This window comes from Mobula hypostoma, chromosome 5, assembly GCF_963921235.1.
Source record: "Mobula hypostoma chromosome 5, sMobHyp1.1, whole genome shotgun sequence".
NCBI classification, from domain to species: Eukaryota; Metazoa; Chordata; class Chondrichthyes; order Myliobatiformes; family Myliobatidae; genus Mobula; species Mobula hypostoma.
Genome location: NC_086101.1, coordinates 158,061,451 through 158,086,148, shown reverse-complemented (window position 1 = coordinate 158,086,148; position 24,698 = coordinate 158,061,451). Strand labels below are relative to the sequence as shown.

The window sequence follows — 24,698 nt, the reverse complement described above, 5'->3', positions numbered from 1 at the left end:
TTGATTTCACGCTTCCACGGCTTGCTTTCCGTTGCACAATCCCCGCTCTGCTTCGCTACATCGCTGGCTCCCGCCCCCGAGGGTTTCTCCTCCCAGTCACTGTCACTTCCTGCCGAGGAGCCGTGGTACCAGCTCTCGCACCGAGCCAAGTCCATGCAGCAGTATTGCTGCCGAGCAGAGTGGAGCTGCTGCTGTGGTCCCATCGCTGACGGGGAGTGGGAACCACTGGCCTATCCCTAACCATGGGGGCTCGGGTGTTGTTCCGGGCCCTCATCATGGGTCCTCCCGGCTCGGGGAAAGGCACCGTGTCCGAGCGCATTGTCAGCACCTTCGGGCTGAAGTACGTCGCCAGCGGGGAGCTGCTGCGGGATAACATCCGCAGGAAGACCGGTAGGTGGGGTGTGAGGGGGACCGGTGGGGGTGAGCTGAGAGCGAATCTCGCGTAGCAGCACTGCTCTTGACCCGCTCTTCCTCTTCCCCCGGCTCCCTTTCTACTGGTGGGCAGGGATGGAGGGGAGACAGCGGCCGGAATTGACCCTTTGTATCCATGTATCCTTTATACTGTACTTTATTGTCGCCAAACAATTAATACTAGAGCGTACAATCATCACAGCGATATTTGATTCTGCTCTTCGTGCTCCCTGGAGTACAAATCGATAGTAAATATTAAAAATTTAAATTATAAATCATAAATAGAAAATAGAAAAGGGAAAGTAAGGTAGTGCAAAGAAACCGAGAGGCAGGTCCGGATATTTGGTGGGTACGGCCCAGATCCGGGTCAGGATCCGTTCAGCAGTCTTATCACAGTTGGAAAGAATCTGTTCCCAAATCTGGCCGTACGAGTCTTCAAGCTCCTGAGCCTTCCCCCGGAGGGAAGAGGGACAAAAAGTGTGTTGGCTGGGTGGGTCGTGTCCTTGATTTGTTTCCCGATGTGTTTTCCCGGGTGCCCTGTGTAATGAGAGTGTTTGGGGACTGGCCTGTTTGTTGCTGACCCAAAGACTGCAGAATGTGGGTGAAGATAACATTATGGACTGGCCTCATTAACTGATTTTCTCTTTGTGCACGGCCTTCTCTCGGTGGTTAACTCCGAGTCCAAAGATTGGAACATCGCTTCCTCCCCCCGCCCCGCAGATCGTAGTCTGAAGGCTGAAGGTCTGGAGTACAATACCAAGCGGAGGAGGAGCGCCTGTCCATTAAGACTCGCGAAACGTGGGTCCCGCCACGGTTATTCTTTAACGAATAACAGCCAATATAAGACCTTGTAATCTGCTTTATATCACAGAGTTTGATTAATATCAAAGTGTACTCCACTGGTGACAGCGTACTTTGAGTGCCTTGAAATAATGAAAGCTGCTATACAAATGCAAGTTCAACGTTTTCATGGAAACGATGAATAGATCGTATTGTTTCATATTGCAAAATGGGAACAGTTGGGACAAAGCAAACAGTTGAAGGTGCAATATACAATAGCTATCATCGTTAGGTGGGGAAATGTTATCTATTGGTTCACTGTCCATGTGTTCAGTTTTTTTTCTTCCCATTCAATTTTTGTTCCTCTCAGTTAGGTGGAGATCTTTATCTGGTGAAAGTAACAAACTGCCCGATAAACAGTTGTATAACACCATAGGACATAGGAGCAGAATTAGGCCATTCGCCCCATCAAGTCTGCCCCATGGCTGATTTATTTTCACTCTCAGCCCCATTCTTCTGCCTTCTCCCCGTAACCTTTGACACCCTTACTAATCAATAACCTATCAAACTCCACTTTAATGACTTGGTCTCCACAGCCACCAGTGGCAATGAATTCCACAGATTCACTGCCCTCTGGCTAAAGAAATTCCTCCTCATCTCTGTTCTAAAGGGACATCCTTCCATTCTGAGGCTGTACCCTCTAGTCTGAGATTCTCCCACCATTGGAAACATCCTCTCCCCACATCCACTAGGCCTTTCAGCAATATGTTACTTACTTTACTTTTTGAATTACTATTGATAAAAACTTGAAAGCTTCCGTTGTATGAAGAAAAGCAATAATTAGAAAGAGGAAACTTAATTACAGCCTTTAGGATCACTGCCATCTGAGAGGTGAGGTTGAGAAACATGCTGAGTGAGTATTTTTCCACAACTTTCTTTTGGTGCCTGTTTTGAATGCTCAACAGGTCTGAAAGGGAAGGGCTTAAACTAGTAAAGACTTAAGTGTTTTAAGACAGGATTGAAAAATTCAGTTAAACTTGCCTTTATATGGCATACAGTTTGTGTTCATTTAGTTGATGTGAGTTATGTTAGTTTTATATTTAAATGTTGATTTATAGCAGCATTTTGAAAGTACCCAGGTTGTAAAAATAGGGGACAAGCTCTCCTCTACAATCACTGTGCGCACCGGTACACAGCCTTGTGGGGCACTCAGCCCCCTGCTGTACTTGCTGTACACCCATGATTGTGTAGCCAAGTTTCCATCGAACTCAATATATAAGTTTGCTGATGACAGCACAATCGTAGGCTGTATCTCGGGTAATGATGAGTTTGAGTACAGAGAGGAAATTAAGAACCTAGTGGCATGGTGCGAAGACAATAACCTATCCCTCAACGTCAGCAAGACGAAGCAATTGGTTGTTGACTTCAGAAGGAGTAGTGGACTGCACGACCCAATTTACATCTGTGGTGCGCAAGTGGAACAGGTTAAAAGCTTTAAGTTCCTCGGGGTCAATATCACAAATGACTTGACTTGGTCCAACCAAGCAGAGTCCACTGCCAAGAAGGCCCACCAGCGCCTTTACTTCCTGAGAAAACTAAAGAAATTTGGCCTGTCCCCTAAAACCTTCACTAATTTTTATAGATGCACTGTAGAAAGCATTCTTCTCGGGTGCATCACAACCTGGTATGGAAGTTGTCCTGTCCAAGACCGGAAGAAGCTGCAGAAGATCGTGAACACAGCCCAGCACATCACACAAACCAATCTTCCATCCTTGGACTCGCTTTATACCGTACGCTGTCGGAGCAGTGCTGCCAGGATAATCAAGGACATGACCCACCCAGCCAACACACTTTTCATCCCTCTTCCCTCCAGGAGAAGGCTCAGGAGCTTGAAGACTCGTACGGCCAGATTTGGGAACAGCTTCTTTCCAACTGTGATAAGACTGCTGAGCGGATCCTGACCCGGATCTGGGGCATACCCTCTAAATATCCGGACCTGCCTCTCGGTTTTTTTGCATTACCTTACTTTCCCTTTTCTATTTCCTATTTATGATTTATAATTTAAATTTTTAATATTTACTATTGATTTGTAATCCAGGGAGCGCGAAGCGCTGAGTTAACTATCGCTGTGATGATTGTACGTTCTAGTATCAATTGTTTGGCGACAATAAAGTATAAAGTACCTTTTTCTTTATTAGCTATCTCAAGGCTGATAGAAATTGTGTATTGAGACTGAAATACTCTGCCTTTTCTGAGAGTACAGCTGGTCAATCTGAAGTATTAAGGAAAGAAATAAATTTTGAATTTGTAGTGATCTTGCACCTTCTGTCACATATGATGAAATGAAGTACTTTTGAAACATGTTTACTCTCACAATGTAGGAAAATGCTATCATCACAATTTCCTAATACTATTTGAAATGCTTGCTATTTCCTTTTTTCTGCTAAATTACATAATATTACATAATTATCTGTGTAAATGAGTATTATATATTATAAGTGCAAAATGCATAACTAACCGTTAAATACATAATTTGTTATACTGTATTACTCTCCATCTGCCACTTTACCAGCCACTCTCTGCTGATTATCTTTCTAGCTCACTTTCCAACAAAGCTTTGTATTATCTGTAAACCTGAATATCTCATGCTCTATTTTAAATCAAATCAATGATGCACAAGTAGTTTGTAATAGTGATCCTTGTTGCAACTGTTTACAACCTGATAAAGATTGGGAGCTCACATTACCAAGTACCTACACTGCATCCGTCAGAAAAAGCAGGATCTCCCAGTGGCCAACCAATTCATTTCTACTTCCCATCCCCATTCCAACTTGTCAGTCTATGGCCACCTCTGCTGCAATGAGGCCACACTCAGGTTGGAGGAACAATATCTTGTATTCTGTCTAGGTAGCTGCCAACCTGATGGCATGAACATCAATTTCTTGGACTTCGGGTAATTGCCTGCGCTTCACCTTTCCCACTCCTGTTTTCCCCTCTCACCTCATCTCCTTACCTGCCCATCTCCTCCCTCTGATGCTTCTCCCTCCTTCGCTTCCTTCCATGGTCTTCTACCCACTCCTATCAGACTCTCCCTCCTCCAGCCCCGTATCTCTTTTGTCAATCAGCTTCCCAGCTCTTTATTTCACTCCTCCCTTTCCCCACTCCTCCTCCTAGTTTCACCTATCACCTGCTGCCTTGTACTTCTTCCTCCCCTCACCTTCTTGATCTAACTTCTCATCTTTTCTAGTCCTGATGAAGAGTCTTGGCCTGAAACATCTACTGTACTCTTCTCCATAGATGCTTCTGAGTTCCTCCAGCATTTTGTGTGTGTTGCTTCAATTTCCAGCATCTCCAGATGTTCTTGTCTTTGACCTCCTGTTTATTTCTTTTCTCTTTTTCCTGCTGTTGTTTCCATACTTCTTCTAGCATACCATTCGAACCACATGAACTCTCATTTTATGTAACAGTCTTTCATGCACTAATTTATTAGCTGTCTTCTGACAATCCAGACACACCACAGCCACTGATTGCCCTGCTCAGCTGTGCCAGTTATATTACAAAGAAGCCTGCGTGATACTCGGCCTACTTAGACTCACAGTACTTTCTTGCCCTTGATTCCTCCAATATCCAAAAAAAAAACACCTCCAACTCAGTTTTGAGCCCTCTTGGGTAGAGAATTCCAAGAATTCACCATCATCTGAGTAAAGACATTTCTTCTCTTTATTTGTAGGCTGTTGATGTCAAAGATTGATAGTAGCTCTATTTCTGGGTATCATCATTGTCTGTCATTTGCTTGAATTGCCACTCTCAGCCTGTACGTGATGTTCTAGACTTTGCTGGGATGTTGCATTTCCTAAACTTCAAGTTCAAAGTTCAGAGTAGATTATTATTAAAGTACATACATGTCCCCATATACTACCCTGAGATTCATTTTCTTGTGGGCATTCACAATAGGTGCAAAGAAAAGCAGTAGAATAAATGAAAAACCACATATAGAAGGACAAACAACCACTGTGCACAAGACAACCAACTGTGCAAATATAAAAAGTAATAATAAATATACAAGCAATAGATGATTAGGACACGAGTTGTAGAGTCTGAAAAAGTGAGTGCAAAGTTTGTGGAATCAGTTAGGTGTTGGAGTGAGTGAAGCTACCCTTGTGCAAGAGCCTGCTGTTTGAGGGGTAATAACTGGGTATGAGACCTGAGGCTTGTTTTCCACCAGTGTCTGAGAAGGTCCTTCCAAGATTTTGATCCAACGTTGCTGCACATCTCTACAAGGTAGAACAATGCACCATTAAAATCTCATGTGGGAGGATCACTGGAAAGTGTATTTTTCTTTTATTACAGTCAGACAGGTGCTGTAATTTTGCTACTGATTGCAGGCCAGTAAGATTGGCAATCAAATGTAACCCAATTAGTGATTCCGTTCAAACATTAACTTCAGCTTAGAAATTGTTGGGTGACTGAGATTCAGATTTACTTATCATGTGTGCAATGAAATATACAGAGAAATGGGCCATCTGTGTTAACAACCGACACACCTAAGGATGTGCTGGGGGCAGCCTGCATGTGTTGCCACATATTCCAATGCCAGCGTACCATGCCCGCAATGTTCAGCAGAACAACACCATCAGCAGTAACAAAAAACAAAACAACACCGACAAAACAAGCTCCTTTCCCACCCACTCACTTACACAGATAAGCCTCCAACCCCGGACATGCTGCCTCACTGTAAATAGAAAAGGACAGGCTGCCTCTGGGCATCCAGTCCTTAACCTTGTGAGTGAGGCCATTTGATTTGAATGCTTTGATTGTGGAATAAGGGAAGTCCACATTTTGGAATGTTTTCTAAAGATGAGAATTGGTGTTTGTCAACTGATCTTCAATGGACCCAAACATGATGTGAATTCCTAGAAAAGTTTGTGACCCCCAGTTCTAAAGTCACCTCTTCCTCCTGAACATATTACAGTTACCACCCACAAGAACACACTGGGAAGACAAACAGAGTAGGATTCTGGCTCCACCATTGAATCTGATTGTGGCTGAAGACCTCCTCTCTTGTGGCAGTTCTCCCTAGCTCTCAATTCCCTGGACTTGCAAGATTTTATACCTTCCCATTTAAATATTCCTACTAATCCCATCTTCACAATCATCTGGGGTAAAGAATTCCATAAATTTCACACCATCTGTGACAAGAAATTCTTACACGTCTGAATTTTAAATGCAATGTTATAAATGACCACTCCTTAATTGTGTATATATGGACCCTCTTCTGAGATTCCCTCATGCCCACTTCTGTATGTTTCATGAAGACTCTCCTAAGTGCCAAGGAAGGCAGATCCAACATTTTTAGCCAGGGAAAATCCTCTCATCTCCTATCAAGTATCATGTCTCAAATGACTTGTGTACAGTATCTATCCCAGGATACTCTCTCATTTGAACGTAAATGATTCAGTGCTGGTTCCACTCTTCAAATCTCTCTGTGAGGTAGAATTCAAAGAGGACCACACCTGGCAGGGTGCATTCTCATTGGGCAGATGTCTGTCATTTTTGTACAAAGTCAATGACTTTCAATAAAATAAACAACCTGGATAATTTGTTTGGGATTTAGTGAAGAGGGTGGAGATAACTTTTGTCTGCAACACCTAGAGCACATTGTTGCTCTCTCAATAATCTCCTGAGCTCTTTGGCATCAAGCTGATGGTCTCAGCTGAATGTTTGATATGGAGCAGCTACGTTGTGGGCTGGGTGTTCACAATGCTGCCCTATTGTGGTGCTCATGATTTCCTCTGCTCCAGTCTCTGGAGTCAAACGTGAACACAGAGTGTAACTTTCTTGCTGTTATACCGTCAGGGAGATGGGAATGGATTCTGAGTGGCACAATTAGTGAAGCTGCTCCTCAGAGCTCCAGTGATCCAGGTTCAATCTGGACTTCGCGTTGTTTGCATGGATTTTGCACGCTCTCCCTATGACAACATGTGCTTCCTCTGGGTGCTTCTGTTCTCTCTCACATCCCAAAGACATGTAGTCGATTAATTGATTGATGTAGGTTACCCCAGTGTGTGGGTGAATAGTCAGAGCTGAGAGGAATTGAAGAGAATGTGACAGCAATAGGATACAACAAGAATTAGTGGAAGAATGGGATTACTCAGTAAAATGACATATATTTGACAGACTGAGTGGCTTTCTATGCTGTAATAGATTATGGAAAATATGGATTGCTGGAGTTGGTGTCCATGCTGTACTAAATTGCAGTTGAAGCTTTGCACTAAGCATGAAAGGCTTTATTTATCCAGTTTACTAGTCTGATAACCCAAATTTAATTTTACAATCCCTACTAAAATAAACCAAAGTTCAGCAATACTGACCCGTGCTGAGCTAAGGCGTAGCTCAGTAGCTAAGTCAAAGTCAAAATTATTGTCGTATGCAGAAGTACATGTGTGCACAGTTGCAAAAAAAACCTTTACTTGCTACAGCATGGCAGACACATTGCAACATATAAGCAGCATTCACAGGAAAAACAAATTATACCCAATTTTTTTTTACAAGAATTAGAATTAGAACAAAAAAAAGTCCATTTTAGTGCAAAGTGGTCAAAGTATTGTTAAACTAGTGATTAGGGTTTTACCTGTTGGTTCAAGAACCAAATGGTTGAAGGCACGTTTGTTCAGGTTTCTGTGCCTCTTGCCTGATGGTATCTGCAAAAAGAGGACATGGTGGGGATCTTGATCAATTTGCTTTTTAGGGGCAGTGTTTCCATTACAAATAGTGGGGAGGAGATATGCCTGTGATGCACTGGGCAGAGTCCACGACTCTCTACAGCTTCCTATGTTGCTGTGATTCAAATTGCCAAAGAAGACTATGATGCAATCAATCAGGATACCTTCAACAGCGCATCTGAAGGAGCTTTATTAAATTAGATTAGTTTTTATTAGCATCGAAAAGTCTGATAAAATGAACCCACTAATAACTAATCTAAATCCAGCGCAGAGACTAGCAGGGAGGATGCTAGTTATCATAGACCAGTTGGACCTTCAGTCTTCCCTGCTGGTCCCAGTTGACCACATTCAGACCATAACCCTCCAAGCCCTTCCCTTTCATATGCCTATCCAAATACTTCTTAAATGTTGCAATGGTACCCACCTCTATTACTCTGGAAGCTCGTTCCAAGTTCTCACTACTCTGTGCATAAAGAACTTAACTCACAGATCTGTTTTAAATCTCTCCTCTCTTGTTCTGTATCTGTGCCCCGTAGTTCTGGACTCCCCAGCCCTGTGGAAAAGACTATGATCTTACCCACATTCATGATTTTGTAAACTTCTGTGATGTCACCCCTCATTCTCCTGTGCTCCCGGCAATAAAGATCCAGAGTGACCAAACTCTCCTTTGAACCCAAGCAGCAGTCCAATAAATCTCCTCTGCACCCTCACCATGGTGCTTGTTTAGCTACAAAAGGACTATTTTATATAAAACTGCATCCAGTTTGTGAAGCAAACTCAGATTTGATTTTAAAAAATCAACCATAAATGATTAACAACTTTGGGCGAGTTGTGAATTTCCTGCCGATGTTATAGTGTGCCCTTGTCTGGTCTTTGTGAGTGACGTAAGTGTTGTCCTTGAAGTGATGTTTATTTTTCTCTTCCCACCCAGTGCACAGTACATCTCAGCAATTACTTGTAGTGATGTTGTAATACAGCAGGGTATTTGAGTGGATACCAACAGAGCTCAGATTTGTTCTTATTACAATTTATTTATGGAAATATTATCAAGTTCAAGCTATCATGCACACTCGTGATGTGAATTTGCTGCAGAATTCAATGCAGATATTTACTCAAGGAGAATGAGGGTGAAGGAGTAGGGGAGAAATGGTAAAGATGGCGTTCTTCTTGGGTTTATACTAAAAGTTAACCTTACAAAACATTGACTAAAGGGCTTTCAATAAGCCACTTCATTGAAGAGTCAAGGCCAGAGCCCATAGAAAAATTGGAACTGATGGTTCCCAAGCCAAGCTACGCATTTTCCAAGTTATTTCCATAATTGTAAGTGATCAGAAAACAACACAGGCTCTAAGGGTTAGTGGAAGTTGGTTACACACCATATACCAAAACATGAAGATTGGCTGGTCAACTCCTAGACCTATGGATTACACTCTACTATAAGTCAACAGGTTTAGGACGCAAGGTGAAACTTCTAACATATATGTGCATGCAAACCAGCCTTGGATGTTTGTAACAATATTAATTCAGTGTTTGCTGTGTTGCAGAAGTTGGATTACTAGCCAAGTCATTTATTGATGAGGGGAATCTGGTGCCAGATGATGTGATCACTCGGCTAATACTGCATGAACTGAAAAGCATAAGTCAATATAACTGGCTGCTGGATGGTAAGCACAAGTGTGTCACTGAAACACCTCTAATACTGCACTCAAAATACATGCCTTGCAAAAGTCCAGGAATTGAAAAGCTATAAGCCAGGGCTGTTTGCTGTGGTGCCCCAGTTTTTATCAGTGTAACACAAATGTCAAGACTTATCTTGATGTTTTTAAACTTGTGGTCATGGCAAGATATTGTGGCTAGTTACTTGGAATAAACTATCTGCATGTAAGTTTATATGAAAGTAGATCATTACACAATACAGCAATTCATACCGTAAAGATAGCCCCTTATTCTTAACTACACTAACTTAAGTGAGACAAAACAGGAAATACTGGAAACACTATGTTAGAGAGATGTTCCACAAATCAGTTGCATCATGCGAGTATAAAATTTAATATTTTAATTCAAATAATTAAAAAAAAAATTTGTAAAGGGGAAAAACTGTTTTCACTGATGTGGGTCAATAATCAGCTGTCATTGATCCAAAAATATTGACAAGGAAGATGAGAAATAAAATTTGCTGCAAGTTTTTTAGGATCTGGAATATGGTAGAAGCAGATGCCATTTTAAAAAAATGAAGAGGATTTGTGTTCCACAGATGAGGGAGGGATTTACAGTTTTGGACAAAAAATGGCTGTCTGGAACTGAATGTGACAGCCTTTGTGTTTAGAGCGAGTGCAGGCATGATTGGCTGAAAAATCTCTTCTGCTAAAAACTGCTCTGATTCAATTCCAACAGCGTACTTGGTTAAGATGTTGCACACATGGGCCTGAAAATTCTGGTCTCACTTTCCCGTAATAGGAATTCATTTGCACACACCACCTTTAGTTATGGGTCTAGTTACCTTTAGTTTACTGTCAGTGTACTGTGGCTAAGACATAGAAGCAGAATGGTATGATTAACATTGGTTTCCATTAATGTTCAAAAATTCAGAAAAATATGGACAAGAAAATTAAAGTTTCCTCTTTTGGTGCATTTTCGCTTTCTTCTTGGCACGGGCTATCAGAAAATCTGGGCCATGTCTTCGACCAGGAATGAAAACATTATTTGCTTTGGAAGACAAGATAATGTAATTTTTGTCTCTTTGACCTTTTTAAAATTTTCTTTAATAGACTAGCTGCATGCATCTTGTGAATAAATTTGTCACAAGAATTTCTAGTGAGAAATTTAACCCCAGTGGGAAATGCACTCATCAAAAGAATATGAGAAATTGCTGATGCTTTTGATTCATATGTGGAATATTGGACCCATCAGGAAGACCAACATTTATCTCCTAATCCTGGATTGTGTTTGAGAGGATGGTGATGAGACAATTTCTGCAAGTACTATACTTCAGATGTTGAATTTGCTCCCACAGAGCACTGAGGGAGGATTCTGAAACAGCAAAAGCAAAATAAGTGATGTGTGTTTCTCGTAATGGTTGTGATTGAATGGTGTTCTGGAAGGGAATGTGAAAGAAACTATAACTAGTTGTTGCATTGAACCTTTTAGCATGTGCTGCAGGATGCTGTGCTAATGGTGAAGATTGTGAATGTTGGTGGAGCTGGGCCCACTGAAATGTGTTTCTTTCCTCTAGAATGTGAACTTCCCATAGTGCTGTTAGAGCAGGGCTCACTTAGGGAGCTAGAGAGTATTCCATCATCTGACAGGTCTTACTGGATGGTGGAAAGTCTTTGGGACACCCAGGTTCTGTAACCACACTATTTGACTGGTTGAGTTGTTTCTGATTAATAGTTAGCCCCAGCATGTTGTCGACAAGGATTTGACAAAGGATTGCAGTTCAATATCATGAGGAGGCAGTTAGATTATCACTTAGTCAGGTTTATTGTTGTGAGAATGTTACTCGCCCAGTCAGCATGCAGGCTTCACATTTGCAGGGATATAATATGTGAGATCTATCATGGTAATTTGTGGAAGTAAATGTAATGAGCACTTTCATTATTTATTTTTATTAAGTTTGAGTACAAATTACTTTGTGTCTGACCAGATTCTTAGACAAAGCTTATTAGCAAACAAACTTGGCCTTCAATTCAATAAGGATGCAATATTCCTTTTTAAATTTTTAAATAGCAATCATTGTTAGTAATATTCTTTCGGTGTCAAAATCTTGTCTAATCCTTAATCCTCCATGTTGACTCAATTATTTTTTTTAACATATGTGATACCTAACGTAATGCTGTTTGGTGAGTGTGATTTCGGAAATTAAACTCCTTTAGAGAAAAACTTTCCTATGAAGAAAAGCCTTTGAATCTTTGACTTGGTTTTACAAAAACTTACTACACTGTCTATTTCTCATCCTTGTTTACAAGGGTTTCCCAGGACTGTCCCGCAGGCAGAAGAATTGCACAAGGTTTACCAACTGGACACTGTTATTAAGTTGAATGTCCCATTTGAAACAATCAAAGAACGTCTGACGTCTCGATGGATCCACCCAGGCAGTGGGAGAGTATACAATACTAACTTCAATCCTCCAAAAGTAGCAGTTAGGTATCCGACATTAAAACTGGAAAAAGGTTTTATAATCACATTTAAAAGATAAAAATGCATACATGGAAACTTGTTTTCCATCCAGAATCTTGGAGTTGCCTGTTTTCATGTTTATTAAATATTTACTTCACTTTTTGTGATTGGAGATACATAATAATTTCTGTTTTCTTTGGATTGTACTCCCTCAGATATACAGTTGAAAAATATTCTCTTAAAAGAACACTTGGCTTGCAGATAAAACCTTTGGTCCACTTTGAAGATAAAAGATAGGCTGAAGGTTTTTAATTGTGAAAACAAAATAAAGAGGATGAGCAGATTTAGAAATCCTTGTGTAGAAATCATAGGAGAAAAGGTTTTTCGAAGGTTAATTTCCATTCCAAAAGAGCAAGAGTGCAGAGGAGTGGAACAAAGAGCAAAGCAAATTAAGTACTTTGTGTTGCTGCTGGGTTTATGTGGGAAAGAAACTTTTGTACAGAAACTCCACACACAAATAGTGATGAGTTCAATCTATGTAGCTATGGTTGAAGGTGAGATATTCATCAGTTCATCAGATAAGGGTCGTTGGCCCTTTCTGGCATGTCCTGGGATTGTTCATGTTCATGTCCATGTCCATGTCTATGTGAGGAGGTAGGAGCTTGTGACTGAAGAAGCTGCTGGTAGTGCAACGTTCTTAGACCTAGGCATCAAATCCAAATTACAAAAGGAACAATCAACAGAAAGTCTGCAGATGCTGGAAATCCAAGCAACACACACAAAATGCTGGAGGAACTCAGCAGGCCAGACAACATCTATGGGAAAGAGATTACGTTTCAGCCGAGATCCTTCATTCAGACTGGAGAAAAAAAGTTGAGGAGTAGGAGTTAGAAGGTTGGGGGGAGGGGAGGAAGAAACATAAGGTGATAGGTGAAACCGGGAGGAGGGGAGGGGTGATGTAAAGAGCTGGGAAGTTGATTGGTGAAAGAGATACAGGGCTGGAGAAGAGGAAATCTGGTTGGAGAGGACAGAGGGACAAGGAAAATGGAAAAGGAGGCAGGAGCACCAGAAGAAGCTGATGGGCGGGTAGGTAGATTAGGTGAGAGAGGGGAATGAGGAATGGTGAAGGGGGTGGGGTTGGTATTACTGGAAGTTCGAGAAATTGATGTTCATGCCATCAGGTTGGAGGCTACCCAGACAGAATATAAGGTGGTGTTCCTCCAACCTGAGTGTGGCCTCATCGTGGCTGTAGAGGAGGCCGTGGACTAACTTGTTGAAATGGGAATGGGAAGTGAAATTGAAATGGGTAGCCACTGGGAGATCATGCTTTTTCTGGCAGATGGAGTGTAGGTGCTTAGTGGAGCAGTCTCCCAATCTACATCGGGTCTCACCAATATACAGGAGGCCACACTGGGAGCACTGGATGCAGTAGATGACCCCACAAACTCACAAGTGAAGTGTTACCTCACCTGGAAGGACTGTTTGGGGCCCTGAATGCGTGAGGGATGAGGTATAGGGGCAGGTGTAGCACTTGTTCCGCTTGCAAGGTTAAGTGCCGGGAGGGAGATCAGTGGGAAGGGATAAATGGACAAGGGAGTTGTGTAGGAAGCAATCCCTACAGAAAGTAGAAAGTGGGGGCGGGGGGAGGGAAAGATGTGCTTGGTGGTGGGATCCCAAAGAAGATGACAGGTTATGGAGAATTATGTGCTGGACGAGGAGGCTGGTGAGTTGGTACTTGAGGACAAGAGGAACTTTATCCCTGGTGGGGTGGTGGGAGGATGGGTTGAGGGCAGATGTGTGCAAAATGGAAGAGCTGTGGTTAAGGGCAGTATTGATGGTGGATAAACACTTACAAAAGGAACATTTATGTTTCTCTTTTTATGTGCCATAAATAAATTTTTAAAAATCTGAATCTAGTGATCAAATATACCATGAACCTGAGTCATCTGATTTCTTTACCTTTTATTACTGACTTTTTCACATGACTTAGTACAGTTTCTCTATTTGGATATGCTGGTCAAAGTACAGTTAGATAGCTTCTGGGTCAATGTCCAGCTTTTGAATTTATTTGAAACTTCATTGGCCACAGCAAATATTTACTCAGAACTGAGATGAGGAGAAATTTCTCTAATGAGGGTTATAAGTTTTTAGAATTCTTTAGCTCGTTGCTGAGTACATTCAAGGCTGTGCTTGATGGACATTTGGATTCAGTGGGACTGGGCAATGGGAATGGAACAGTCACTATCTAAATAAAGTGAAAGTGTTTTTCTTGGCATTAAGGTCACTAACCAGATTTCATGGGGATTTAAGGTTATTCACAAAGTAATCCATAGATGGCCCAAAGAAATTTTCTTTCCAGGGGTTTTTGACATCCGCCTGAAAGAGTGGTGGAAGCAGTTTAGAGAGGGAATTAGATTAAAAATGACAATGGGGAAGAATTTCAGGGAAGTTGTGAAGAAAGCCAGCATAACTATTACAAAGTGCATGGCTTTGTGTTTTATCTCTAATTCATTGCATTTCTACATATGCTCTTCACTCCTTTTGCCACAACTGGTGTCAGAAGCCAGTGCAGGTTGCTATCTTGTAATTGCATGTTGCAAACTTACAACACTGTCTCGTTCAGTTATTGACTCATGCTGGTGTGGCATTTATCACGTGAACAGGTATATTTTAGAGCAGGGGTCCCAACTTGGAATCCATGGACCCCATGGTTAATGGTAAGGGTTCATGGCATAAAACGGGTTGGGAACCCCTGTTGTAGAGGGAAGATTTAACAGTGGTTATTTGTGGGGAGGGATGTGGTGAAATACAAACTACTGCCCTTCACTGATTTTATTCTCTGAACTGATCTGAGCAAAGGGGATTGATGACCTCACTGGAGAGCCTCTGATTCAGCGTGAAGATGACAAGCCAAAAACTGTGATCTCAAGGCTCCAGGCATATGAAAAACTAACCCAGCCAGTTCTGGAATACTATCAGTAAGTAAGAAAACTGTCACCAATGGCAAACTCTACGTCTTGAATTGTGTTGTGTAATGAATCAGCATAATTTGTCAGAGATTCGGGGATAGATTTTTCGGGTGGCAATGCAACCAGTGTGTCACATGATTGTATAAATGAAAGCGCAGTGCTTTTAAAGAAGAGGATGTACATGTTGGGGAAACAAAACACTGAGCGGTAAAATGATTGGCCTGTTCAGCATTTTGACGGACCTGAATATTTTAGCAATGGCAATCTCTATCGCCTTGCTAGCTCATGAGATCTGGAAAAGTAGTTGAGCTGGTGCTCTGATTAAAGGGGGAGAAGCGAGGGGCTGGTGGTGGCAAAGTTAAAGCTATTGCATAACATTTAAATGGTGAGTGGTCAATTTATGGAATGGGTATACACAATGGAGTGTGGAATCAGTTAGTAGTTAGTTAAATACAAATAAAATGTATACAGTTTAATTCTATGGGTGTAATTAGAAATGATTTGATTTATAATCTGGCATACTGTAAAAGTTACAGAGCTAGCATTCAGAGGGCTGGATCCAAAATCCCACCATGGCAGCTCAGGAAGTTAACTTTAAAAAGAAAGTGGAATAAAAATGACCAGATTACCGGTTGGTGAAAAAAAAAGATCAAGTTCAATAATGTCATTCAAGGAAGGAAATTTAACTTTTCCCATTTGGCTATAATGTGACTGCAGGCACAAAGTGCCTTTGATTCTTAATTAAAACTATCCAGGAGCCAATTTAGTTCTGATGCCAATTTGGACTGAGAAGTAAAATGCGGTCTTGCCAGTGATATTCATGTCTGTGACTGAATAAAAAGTTTGAGCAACAGATAACTTTGATCCGGTGGGCTCTGAAGTTTCCCACCAAGTAATCTATTATGAATCAAAGGATTGAGATTATGGTTATAATTACTGAACAATTCCATTATTGTTGCATCATCTAAATACAGAGATGAACTTTGCTCATTTTACATTTAGGAATTTATATATTTATTCCAATAAAGGATCCATTTTCTGTTTTGCAATAAATCATAATATTTGTGCTATCTATAGAAATAAAGGCATTCTAGAAGTCTTCTCAGGAACAGAAACCAACAAGATCTGGCCTCATGTGCATGACTTCCTTGGCAAGAAGTTGCCGGCTCTCTCTGTTAAATGAAGGAGTTCAACAGCAAGACAGAAGACAGATTTTCTATTAAATGGATTCGCGATTGATTGAATTATTAACAGAAGGGAAAATCCCTGTGAAAATTATCATTTGATGATGGAGATTTTTCTAAGTATTTTTAGTGGAAGCTTTATGGAAATATTTTAAGAGTACTGTTCATAAGTGGTTGGTAGACCAATGAAAAATAGTCTTAAGAACTGAAACAAATCCTGCTTTGTTTACAAGGTTGACACATTGTCTTACTAGTATTAACTATTTCCCATTAAGATACAGTTTGAAGAGTATGTAACCACTGAACAAGTGTAAAAGTAACTGCTTCTGCATGGTGTTGCACAATAACATTGTCAGTTGGTTGACTAAAACAAAGCTGAGTCCCTCAATAAATGACCAACCATCTGCATCTAATGCAGTAACTAGAGTTCAGAAAGGTTACATGTTCAAAGCTCTTCTAGAATTATCCCGAATCATATCAAGGAGTGTGGTTTCCTGTAGAGCTATTGAAGATCTGCCGTGAACCACTTTCTGTCACTGATCTCATGAAAACAGTGAAATGGAAAAGAAGTTGATTCAGGGATCTGTTCGCAGATGATATCTTTAAATGATGCCGCCATCTGGTTTAGATGTTATGAATGGCACTCACACCCTTGCTTGGGCAGTAAAGCTTGGCAATCAGAAGAATGCTGGAAATATTCTGACCAACTGTACCTTTATTTCCTATCTTTTAGACCCTTTAATATACTTAGTAACAATCTCAGGCTTTAAATGGAGATGATGTCCGTTGCCACATGTAGGAGAGTTTCACACTTATGCAGCTCTATTGAAATGCTTTGTAACTTTTTCCTAAAAGTCCCAATTTTGATTTTAAGACTGAACTTCCCTGGTCCGAGACCCCCCCCCCATTACTTCCAATCTACTTACCCGATATCTTATCCCCTCAGCCTATGAGTTCCAGTGAGTACTGCATTAGTTTCTGTAATTTCTTTATAATTTAACGTTTTTGTATCATTCTGGGAAATTATGCTGTATTTCCTCCAGGACTTTAAGGCTTAGTGCCCAAGAACTGCCTACAGAACTTTGTGTAATTCCACTAGTACCTTTTAAAAATGTGACTTCACTTATTCGTCCTTACATTCTTATGCTCTAGATTTAAAACCATACATTAGCTGTTTTACTGTATTTTTGGTGGTTGATATTATAATAAAATGTACATGGACTCCCAAGTCCCTGGTAGAATTCAGGGGAGTTGATAGGAATGGGGGAAAAATACAAAGGTGTACAGTGGATTCTGGTTAATTAGGCTATCATTTAATAGGAACAGCCCTTTATTTGGGACAACTCTTAAAGAATAAAAATTTAATTAAGTAAATAGCTAGAATTCCTTTTGTTTATTTAGGGCACTATGCCTTTTAATTGGGACAGGCGACCTAAGTAGCGTTAGTCGCATGTACTCATATGGCAGTTAGACACCATTGTGCTTGGAGTGATTAGTTTTTAAATAGCGTCAGTTGCTTTTGTTTGTCTACAAAAAGCTGTGACTTTTGTCACTGATAGTTGGTGAGAAATAAGCAATTAGTCAATACTGAATTGTTTTGCTCACCGTGGTTTCGAGCGTTCAGGATTGGAGATGCCAGAAACGGCAAGAAGTAAAAATGAAACAATTTCACTTCTTCAATATGTTAGGAATTATGAAGAACTTGAAGGTATTGATAATCATTTCAAGTGTTACAACGAAGGTTTGGAGGATGCAATCATCTAAAGCACTAGTTTGTGCTTATTTTGTTCATTTACAGTTAATGATACAAACACAACAGATGAATTCCTCCCTTGATAACTATTACGAACCAATACAGTTTTTATAGTACTGTATTGGTAATATTCTAATTTGTTCTCTATTTAAATGCCTAATTTGTTAAATGGTAGTTTCTCTTTTTTTAAAATATCTTTTAACTACTTCCATGAAACTTCAGCTAATTGGGCCAGCTGCTTAATTGGGCCAAAATGCACTGGTTCCAATTAACCTGAATCCACTGTATTTGTAAGAATGGGGTAAATAGGTGTCTTATGATCACTGTAGACTCATTAGGCTGAAAGACCTTCTTTCGACCGTTACTGTTTCTAGCTTTTCAAAATTTACAACATGCCCTTTACTGCTTTTTATTTTCTAGATGCAGATTGGATGATCTATGTCTTTTGATATCCAAAGCCAGTTTGGCCTACTCTCATAATCTATTATCTCTTTGTAATACAATTCTTCCATCTGTCTGCTCTTCTTTGCGTAATCTTCAAGCTTCATTACGTGGCTTCTAATTATTTTAAATTTATGTACACAATACCTGTTCACCTTTATCCCTTTCCTACAGCTCAGCGACTCTCCTGAATAAATTAATAATTTGCTTTGTGGGCTTCAAATTCAGCTCATGGATGCTTGGGGGGGAATTCACTAAACACCTTTTGGAAGTGAGTCCCAAACACATGTAAGCACTCACCAATTTAGTCACCTCTGAAATTCAGTCTTTTTTAGGGTTTTATCTCCTATGATAATTCTGCACAGGGTGAAACATTCCCTTAGTTATTTCTTTTCATCTCTTTTACAGAGTGCATTGGTGTACACAAATATCTAATGTAAATACTTTGTAAGTTGTTCCTGAATTAAAGGAACTTTGGAAGATAATTATTAAGACATTTTCAATATTCTTAAGTGACTCTTCTGAATCTTAGGAACTTGATTTCCAACCTGAGCATTGTTTGAATGCAACACACATCAAAGTTGCTGGTGAACGCAGCAGGCCAAGCAGCATCTATAGGAAGAGGCGCAGTCGACGTTTCAGGCCGAGACCCTTCGTCAGGACTAACTGAAGGAAGAGACTTCTTCCTTCAGTTAGTCCTGACGAAGGGTCTCGGCCTGAAACGTCGACTGCGCCTCTTCCTATAGATGCTGCTTGGCCTGCTGCGTTCACCAGCAACTTTGATGTGTGTTGCTTGAATTTCCAGCATCTGCAGAATTCCTGTTGTTTGCGTTTTATTGTTTGAATCAAATAGTTTCATCATTCCTTAGGCTAGTGGGCATGTTGTCATGATTTATACTTGAAAAAGACAAGTAATACACCACTTTTAGTTTTATCTCCATTATGTATTTACAAGTGGTCCATATTGCTCCTTTTTAATAATTGTAAAAGGGAACCAGGTAACATTTTACCTCAAAGTCAAAAGGTGATGTTTCAAATCAGAGGCAAAATTCTAGGCTGCCACACCCATGCAGTATCAAGGTGATGTCTTTCAGAGAGACCTAAATCAAGACCTTAACTGGTGTTTAAGATAGACAGGATCACATGACATTACTTAGGGAAGATAAGGATGTTGGGTCCTGGCCAAGATGCGTCTCATTTAACGTTTTGGGGAGTAGTGTGTGCAAACTAATCCTCTTTCCTTTGTTATAACCAACTGATCACCAAACGACACTTTGTTTCAGGTGGATGTGGGGATAAAGCTAGTGTAGACGACACAAACAGAACACCAGTCTGTATTATACTGATGAGAAGACAGGTTTTAAATAACTCCCAATCTTCAGTATACACTAAGCAGGTAACCCATTCATAGACTGATCCCAGGTGGCTTGGATATGTCCTGCTATCTCCTGCAGCTTTTTACAGTGAGGTTCATAAAGATTCTGGCTGCTTGGTTAATTAAAGCATTGACTGAGCCAAGTTCACTTTCTTCTCTCATCTGTGAGTAAAGGATGGACTTACACTAAGAATTAAAAATTAGAGCTAACCTTAACTTGCATTCTCAACTCAGCCTAATCTTTTGAGCTCAAGTCTGCAATGTTAAAAATTTGTGAATGCTTTTTTTCTTTCTTGAGAAAAGTTCAAGCATCTGATGTAGAGTATTTGCTACTACCAATGTCAGAATTGTTCGTTTTAAAATGTAAAAGCAAAACTTAAGTCAAAATATAAAATATAATTCAAAGGGAAGTTGATATTTTAAACTCTTAATATTTTTAAACTATGACTTAGTAAACTTGAAGCTTGTTCAACTCACATTTGTTTCTGGTTTATGTAACTGTCTCAGAATATAAAATAAAGTAATGACTGACCTATGTTGGTGTTGTCCATTGTATCTGACAATGATAGAAATCTGTGTGGGAGAGTTTTTAAAGTGGATAAGCTGTTGCACTGGGGAAGTTCCACTCTCGCTCTGAGAAGTGCAGGTCCAGTGCTATGGGTTGTTGTCAAAATCTACCATCTTCCTTGGTCACAGTGGATAACCATGACTTTTTCTGTGTCTTGTCTTGCTCTTTGCTCTCCACAAAACATGCAGAGCCTCTTCCTGGCCATTGGATCTCACTGTTGGTTTCATCTGCCTAGCAACTGTCCCTGTCTCACCGTGTGCAGGTTAAGAGACCCACTGGCTACCCTCACTTGGTCTAGGCCACCTGTCAAAGTGGTGTACCAGGGCACGACCGGTGTTAAATGCAAACTGCTACTTGGAGCTACAGGTGAGAGCGGAATGGGGACCACATCTGAGTGAGTTGCCCCAGAATGGACACAAGCTCCTGCTACTCCCTCCGGACACCACATACATCCCAGGCCTATATTAAGCTGTGACAAAACGCATTGGGTAATGAGTAAATTAATAAAATGTAAAATGTCAACATCTCCATTCTATTTTATGCAAATGTCTATCAACCATCATGATGAGTACATGATTGACAATTGGGAGGCCAAGAGTCAAAGACAGAGCATCCAGCAAGAAAATAAATCAATCAAAATGCATCAAAAATGTTAGGTGGGTACAGCTGGTCATAGAAAACTCAGAGTGGAATTTAAAAAAATAGTGCAGGCAAGAGCTGTGGAGGGGAAAGACAGGACAATGACTGAAAGCAGTCACAAAAATATTTAAACTTTCTCCAAGTATCTGAACAGTAAATTGGTAGTAAAGGTCAAAGCAATTATGGATCGAAAAGCAGAATCCAATGGAGTGGTGTCAGAGTTGACATTTGAAATAAATAGAGTTTTTCAACATAATTGTATAAGGGCTAAGAGTTGTAAAAGAGCACCTGAAGGCTTTGTGTGTCAATGCAGGGAGCATTTGTAACAAGGTGGATGAATTGAAAGTGCAGATTGTTATTAATGATTATGATATAGTTGGGATCACAGAGACATGGCTCCAGGGTGACCAAGGCTGGGAGCTCAATGTTCAGGGATATTCAATATTCAGGAGGGATAGACATTAAAGAAAAGGAGGTGGGGTGGCGTTGCTGGTTAAAGATGAGATTAACGCAATAGAAAGGAAGGACATAAGCCGGGAAGATGTGGAATTGATATGGGTAGAGCTGCGTAACACTAAGGGGCAGAAAACGCTGGTGGGAGTTGTGTACAGGCCACCAAACAGTAGTAGTGAGGTCGGAGATGGTATTAAACAGGAAATTAGAAATGTGTGCAATAAAGGAACAGCAGTTATAATGGGTGACTTCAATCTACATGTAGATTGGGTGAACCAAATTGGTAAAGGTGCTGAGGAAGAAGATTTCTTGGAATGTATGCGGGATGGTTTTTTGAACCAACATGTCGAGGAACCAACTAGAGAGCAGGCTATTCTAGACTGGGTTTTGAGCGATGAGGAAGGGTTAATTAGCAATCTTGTCGTGAGAGGCCCCTTGGGTAAGAGTGACCATAATATGGTGGAATTCTTCATTAAGATGGAGAGTGACATAGTTAATTCAGAAACAAAGGTTCTGAACTTAAAGAGGGGTAACTTTGAAGGTATGAGATGTGAATTAGCTAAGATAGACTGGCAAATGACACTTAAAGGATTGACGGTGGATATGCAATGGCAAGCATTTAAGGATTGCATGGATGAACTACAACAATTGTTCATCCCAGTTTGGCAAAAGAATAAATCAAGGAAGGTAGTGCACCCGTGGCTGACGAGAAATTAGGGATAGTATCAATTCCAAAGAAGAAGCATACAAATTAGCCAGAAAAAGTGGCTCACCTGAGGACTGGGAGAAATTCAGAGTTCAGCAGAGGAGGGCAAAGGGCTTAATTAGGAAGAGGAAAAAAGATTATGAGAGAAAACTAGCAGGGAACATAAAAACTGACTGTAAAAGCTTTTATAGATATGTAAAAAGGAAAAGACTGGTAAAGACAAATGTAGGTCCCCTACAGACAGAAACAGGTGAATTGATTATGGGGAGCAAAGACATGGCAGACCAATTGAATAATTACTTTGGTTCTGTCTTCACTAAGGAGGACATAAATAATCTTCCAGAAATAGTAGGGGACAGAGGGTCCAGTGAGATGGAGGAACTGAGCGAAATACATGTTAGTAGGGAAGTGGTGTTGGGTAAATTGAAGGGATTAAAGGCAGATAAATCCCCAGGGCCAGATGGTCTGCATCCCAGAGTGCTTAAGGAAGTAGCCCAAGAAATAGTGGATGCATTAGTGATAATTTTTCAAAACTCGTTAGATTCTGGACTAGTTCCTGAGGATTGGAGGGTGGCTAATGTAACCCCACTTTTTAAAAAAGGAGGGAGAGAGAAACCGGGGAATTATAGACTGGTTAGCCTAACATCGGTGGTGGGGAAACTGCTGGAGTCAGTTATCAAAGATGTGATAACAGCACATTTGGAAAGCGGTGAAATGATCGGACAAAGTCAGCATGGATTTGTGAAAGGAAAATCATGTCTGACGAATCTCATAAGAATTTTTTGAGGATGTAACTAGTAGAGTGGATAGGGGAGAACCAGTGGATGTGGTATATTTGGATTTTCAAAAGGCTTTTGACAAGGTCCCACACAGGAGATTAGTGTGCAAACTTAAAGCACACGGTATTGGGGGTAAGGTATTGATGTGGATAGAGAATTGGTTAGCAGACAGAAAGCAAAGAGTGGGAATAAACAGGACCTTTTCAGAATGGCAGGCAGTGACTAGTGGGGTACCGCAAGGCTCAGTGCTGGGACCCCAGTTGTTTACAATATATATTAATGACTTGGATGAGGGAATTAAATGCAGTATCTCCAAGTTTGCGGATGACACGAAGCTGGGCGGCAGTGTTAGCTATGAGGAGGATGCTAAGAGGATGCAGGGTGACTTGGATAGGTTGGGTGAGTGGGCAAATTCATGGCAGATGCAATTTAATGTGGATAAATGTGAAGTTATCCACTTTGGTGGCAAAAATAGGAAAACAGATTATTATCTGAATGGTGGCCGATTAGGAAAAGGGGAGGTGCAACGAGACCTGGGTGTCATTATACACCAGTCATTGAAAGTGGGCATGCAGGTACAGCAGGTGGTGAAAAAGGCGAATGGTATGCTGGCATTTATAGCGAGAGGATTCGAGTACAGGAGCAGGGAGGTACTACTGCAGTTGTACAAGGCCTTGGTGAGACCACAACTGGAGTACTCTGTGCAGTTTTGGTCCCCTAATCTGAGGAAAGACATCCTTGCCATAGAGGGAGTACAAAGAAGGTCACCAGATTGATTCCTGGGATGGCAGGACTTTCATATGATGAAAGACTCGATGAACTGGGCTTGTACTCGTTGGAATTTAGAAGATTGAGGGGGGATCTGATTGAAACGTATAAAATCCTAAAGGGATTGGACAGGCTGGATGCAGGAAGATTGTTCCCGATGTTGGGGAAGTCCAGAACGAGGGGTCACAGTTTGAGGATAAAGGGGAAGCCTTTTAGGACCGAGATTAGGAAAAACTTCTTCACACAGAGAGTGGTGAATCTGTGGAATTCTCTGCCACAGGAAACAGTTGAGGCCAGTTCATTGGCTATTTTTAAGAGGGAGTTAGATATGGCCCTTGTGGCTATGGGGATCAGGGGGTATGGAGGGAAGGCTGGTGCAGGGTTCTGAGTTGGATGATCAGCCATGATCATACTGAATGGCGGTGCAGGCTCGAAGGGCCGAATGGCCTACTCCTGCACCTATTTTCTATGTTTCCTGGGAAACATCAGCATTTTCCTTGGTAAATTTCAAACATGGGCTGTACTCTGGATAAATTATTTATATTGGCTTATATTTACATAATGGGCAGAAAACTACAATTGTTCCACTCTCATTCAAAGAGTCCCTGGATAATTCCAAGCTTTCAATTTAACCTAGATTATGGGGAAGTTGAGGAACAGTAATTAAGCAGAGTTAGTAATCACTTGGATAAGTTAAAGGCAAATTGAGTTAAGATTTTTGAAGAGAGGAAACAAGATTGTCCTGGTGTATCATGATTTTAAGAGTTGCAGCATGAAATGATGCTTAATAAGTTTGTCATAAAGATTGGAGTCCATGAAATAATAGGGGTAATAACAACCCAGCTTAAACCTTGGGTAACAGACATCTTGGTTGTAGAGAAAGATTTAGTCTTTTCACTTCCTAGAGGGACTCCCAAGGCTGGTCCTGGGACCATTCCTTTCGATACCAATGATTTTGATTTAAATGTATAGGGCACTCTCCAGAACTACAGATAGAACAAACTAGTAAATGGTGGACAGAAATGATCTTCAAA

The 24,698-nt window shown here is 40.8% G+C and overlaps 2 protein-coding genes across 2 annotated transcripts in view; one reads left to right on the top strand and one right to left on the bottom strand.

Moving 5' to 3' along the window:
* The window catches only part of rcl1 (RNA terminal phosphate cyclase-like 1), a 50,600-nt gene extending 42,708 nt beyond the window's left edge, over positions 1 to 7,892 (bottom strand). The window contains exon 1 of the mRNA XM_063049212.1: positions 7,823 to 7,892. The gene's annotated coding sequence lies outside the window, so the exon portion shown is untranslated. The remainder of the gene's footprint in view (positions 1 to 7,822) is intronic.
* On the top strand, positions 96 to 17,218 carry ak3 (adenylate kinase 3). The gene is made up of 5 exons (XM_063049213.1): positions 96 to 390; positions 9,458 to 9,577; positions 11,879 to 12,051; positions 14,889 to 15,007; positions 16,076 to 17,218. The coding sequence occupies exons 1-5, from the start codon at positions 243 to 245 to the stop codon at positions 16,179 to 16,181; spliced, it is 666 nt and encodes a 221-aa protein (XP_062905283.1). The 5' UTR covers positions 96 to 242; the 3' UTR covers positions 16,182 to 17,218.
* The last annotated feature ends 7,480 nt before the right edge of the window (positions 17,219 to 24,698 follow it).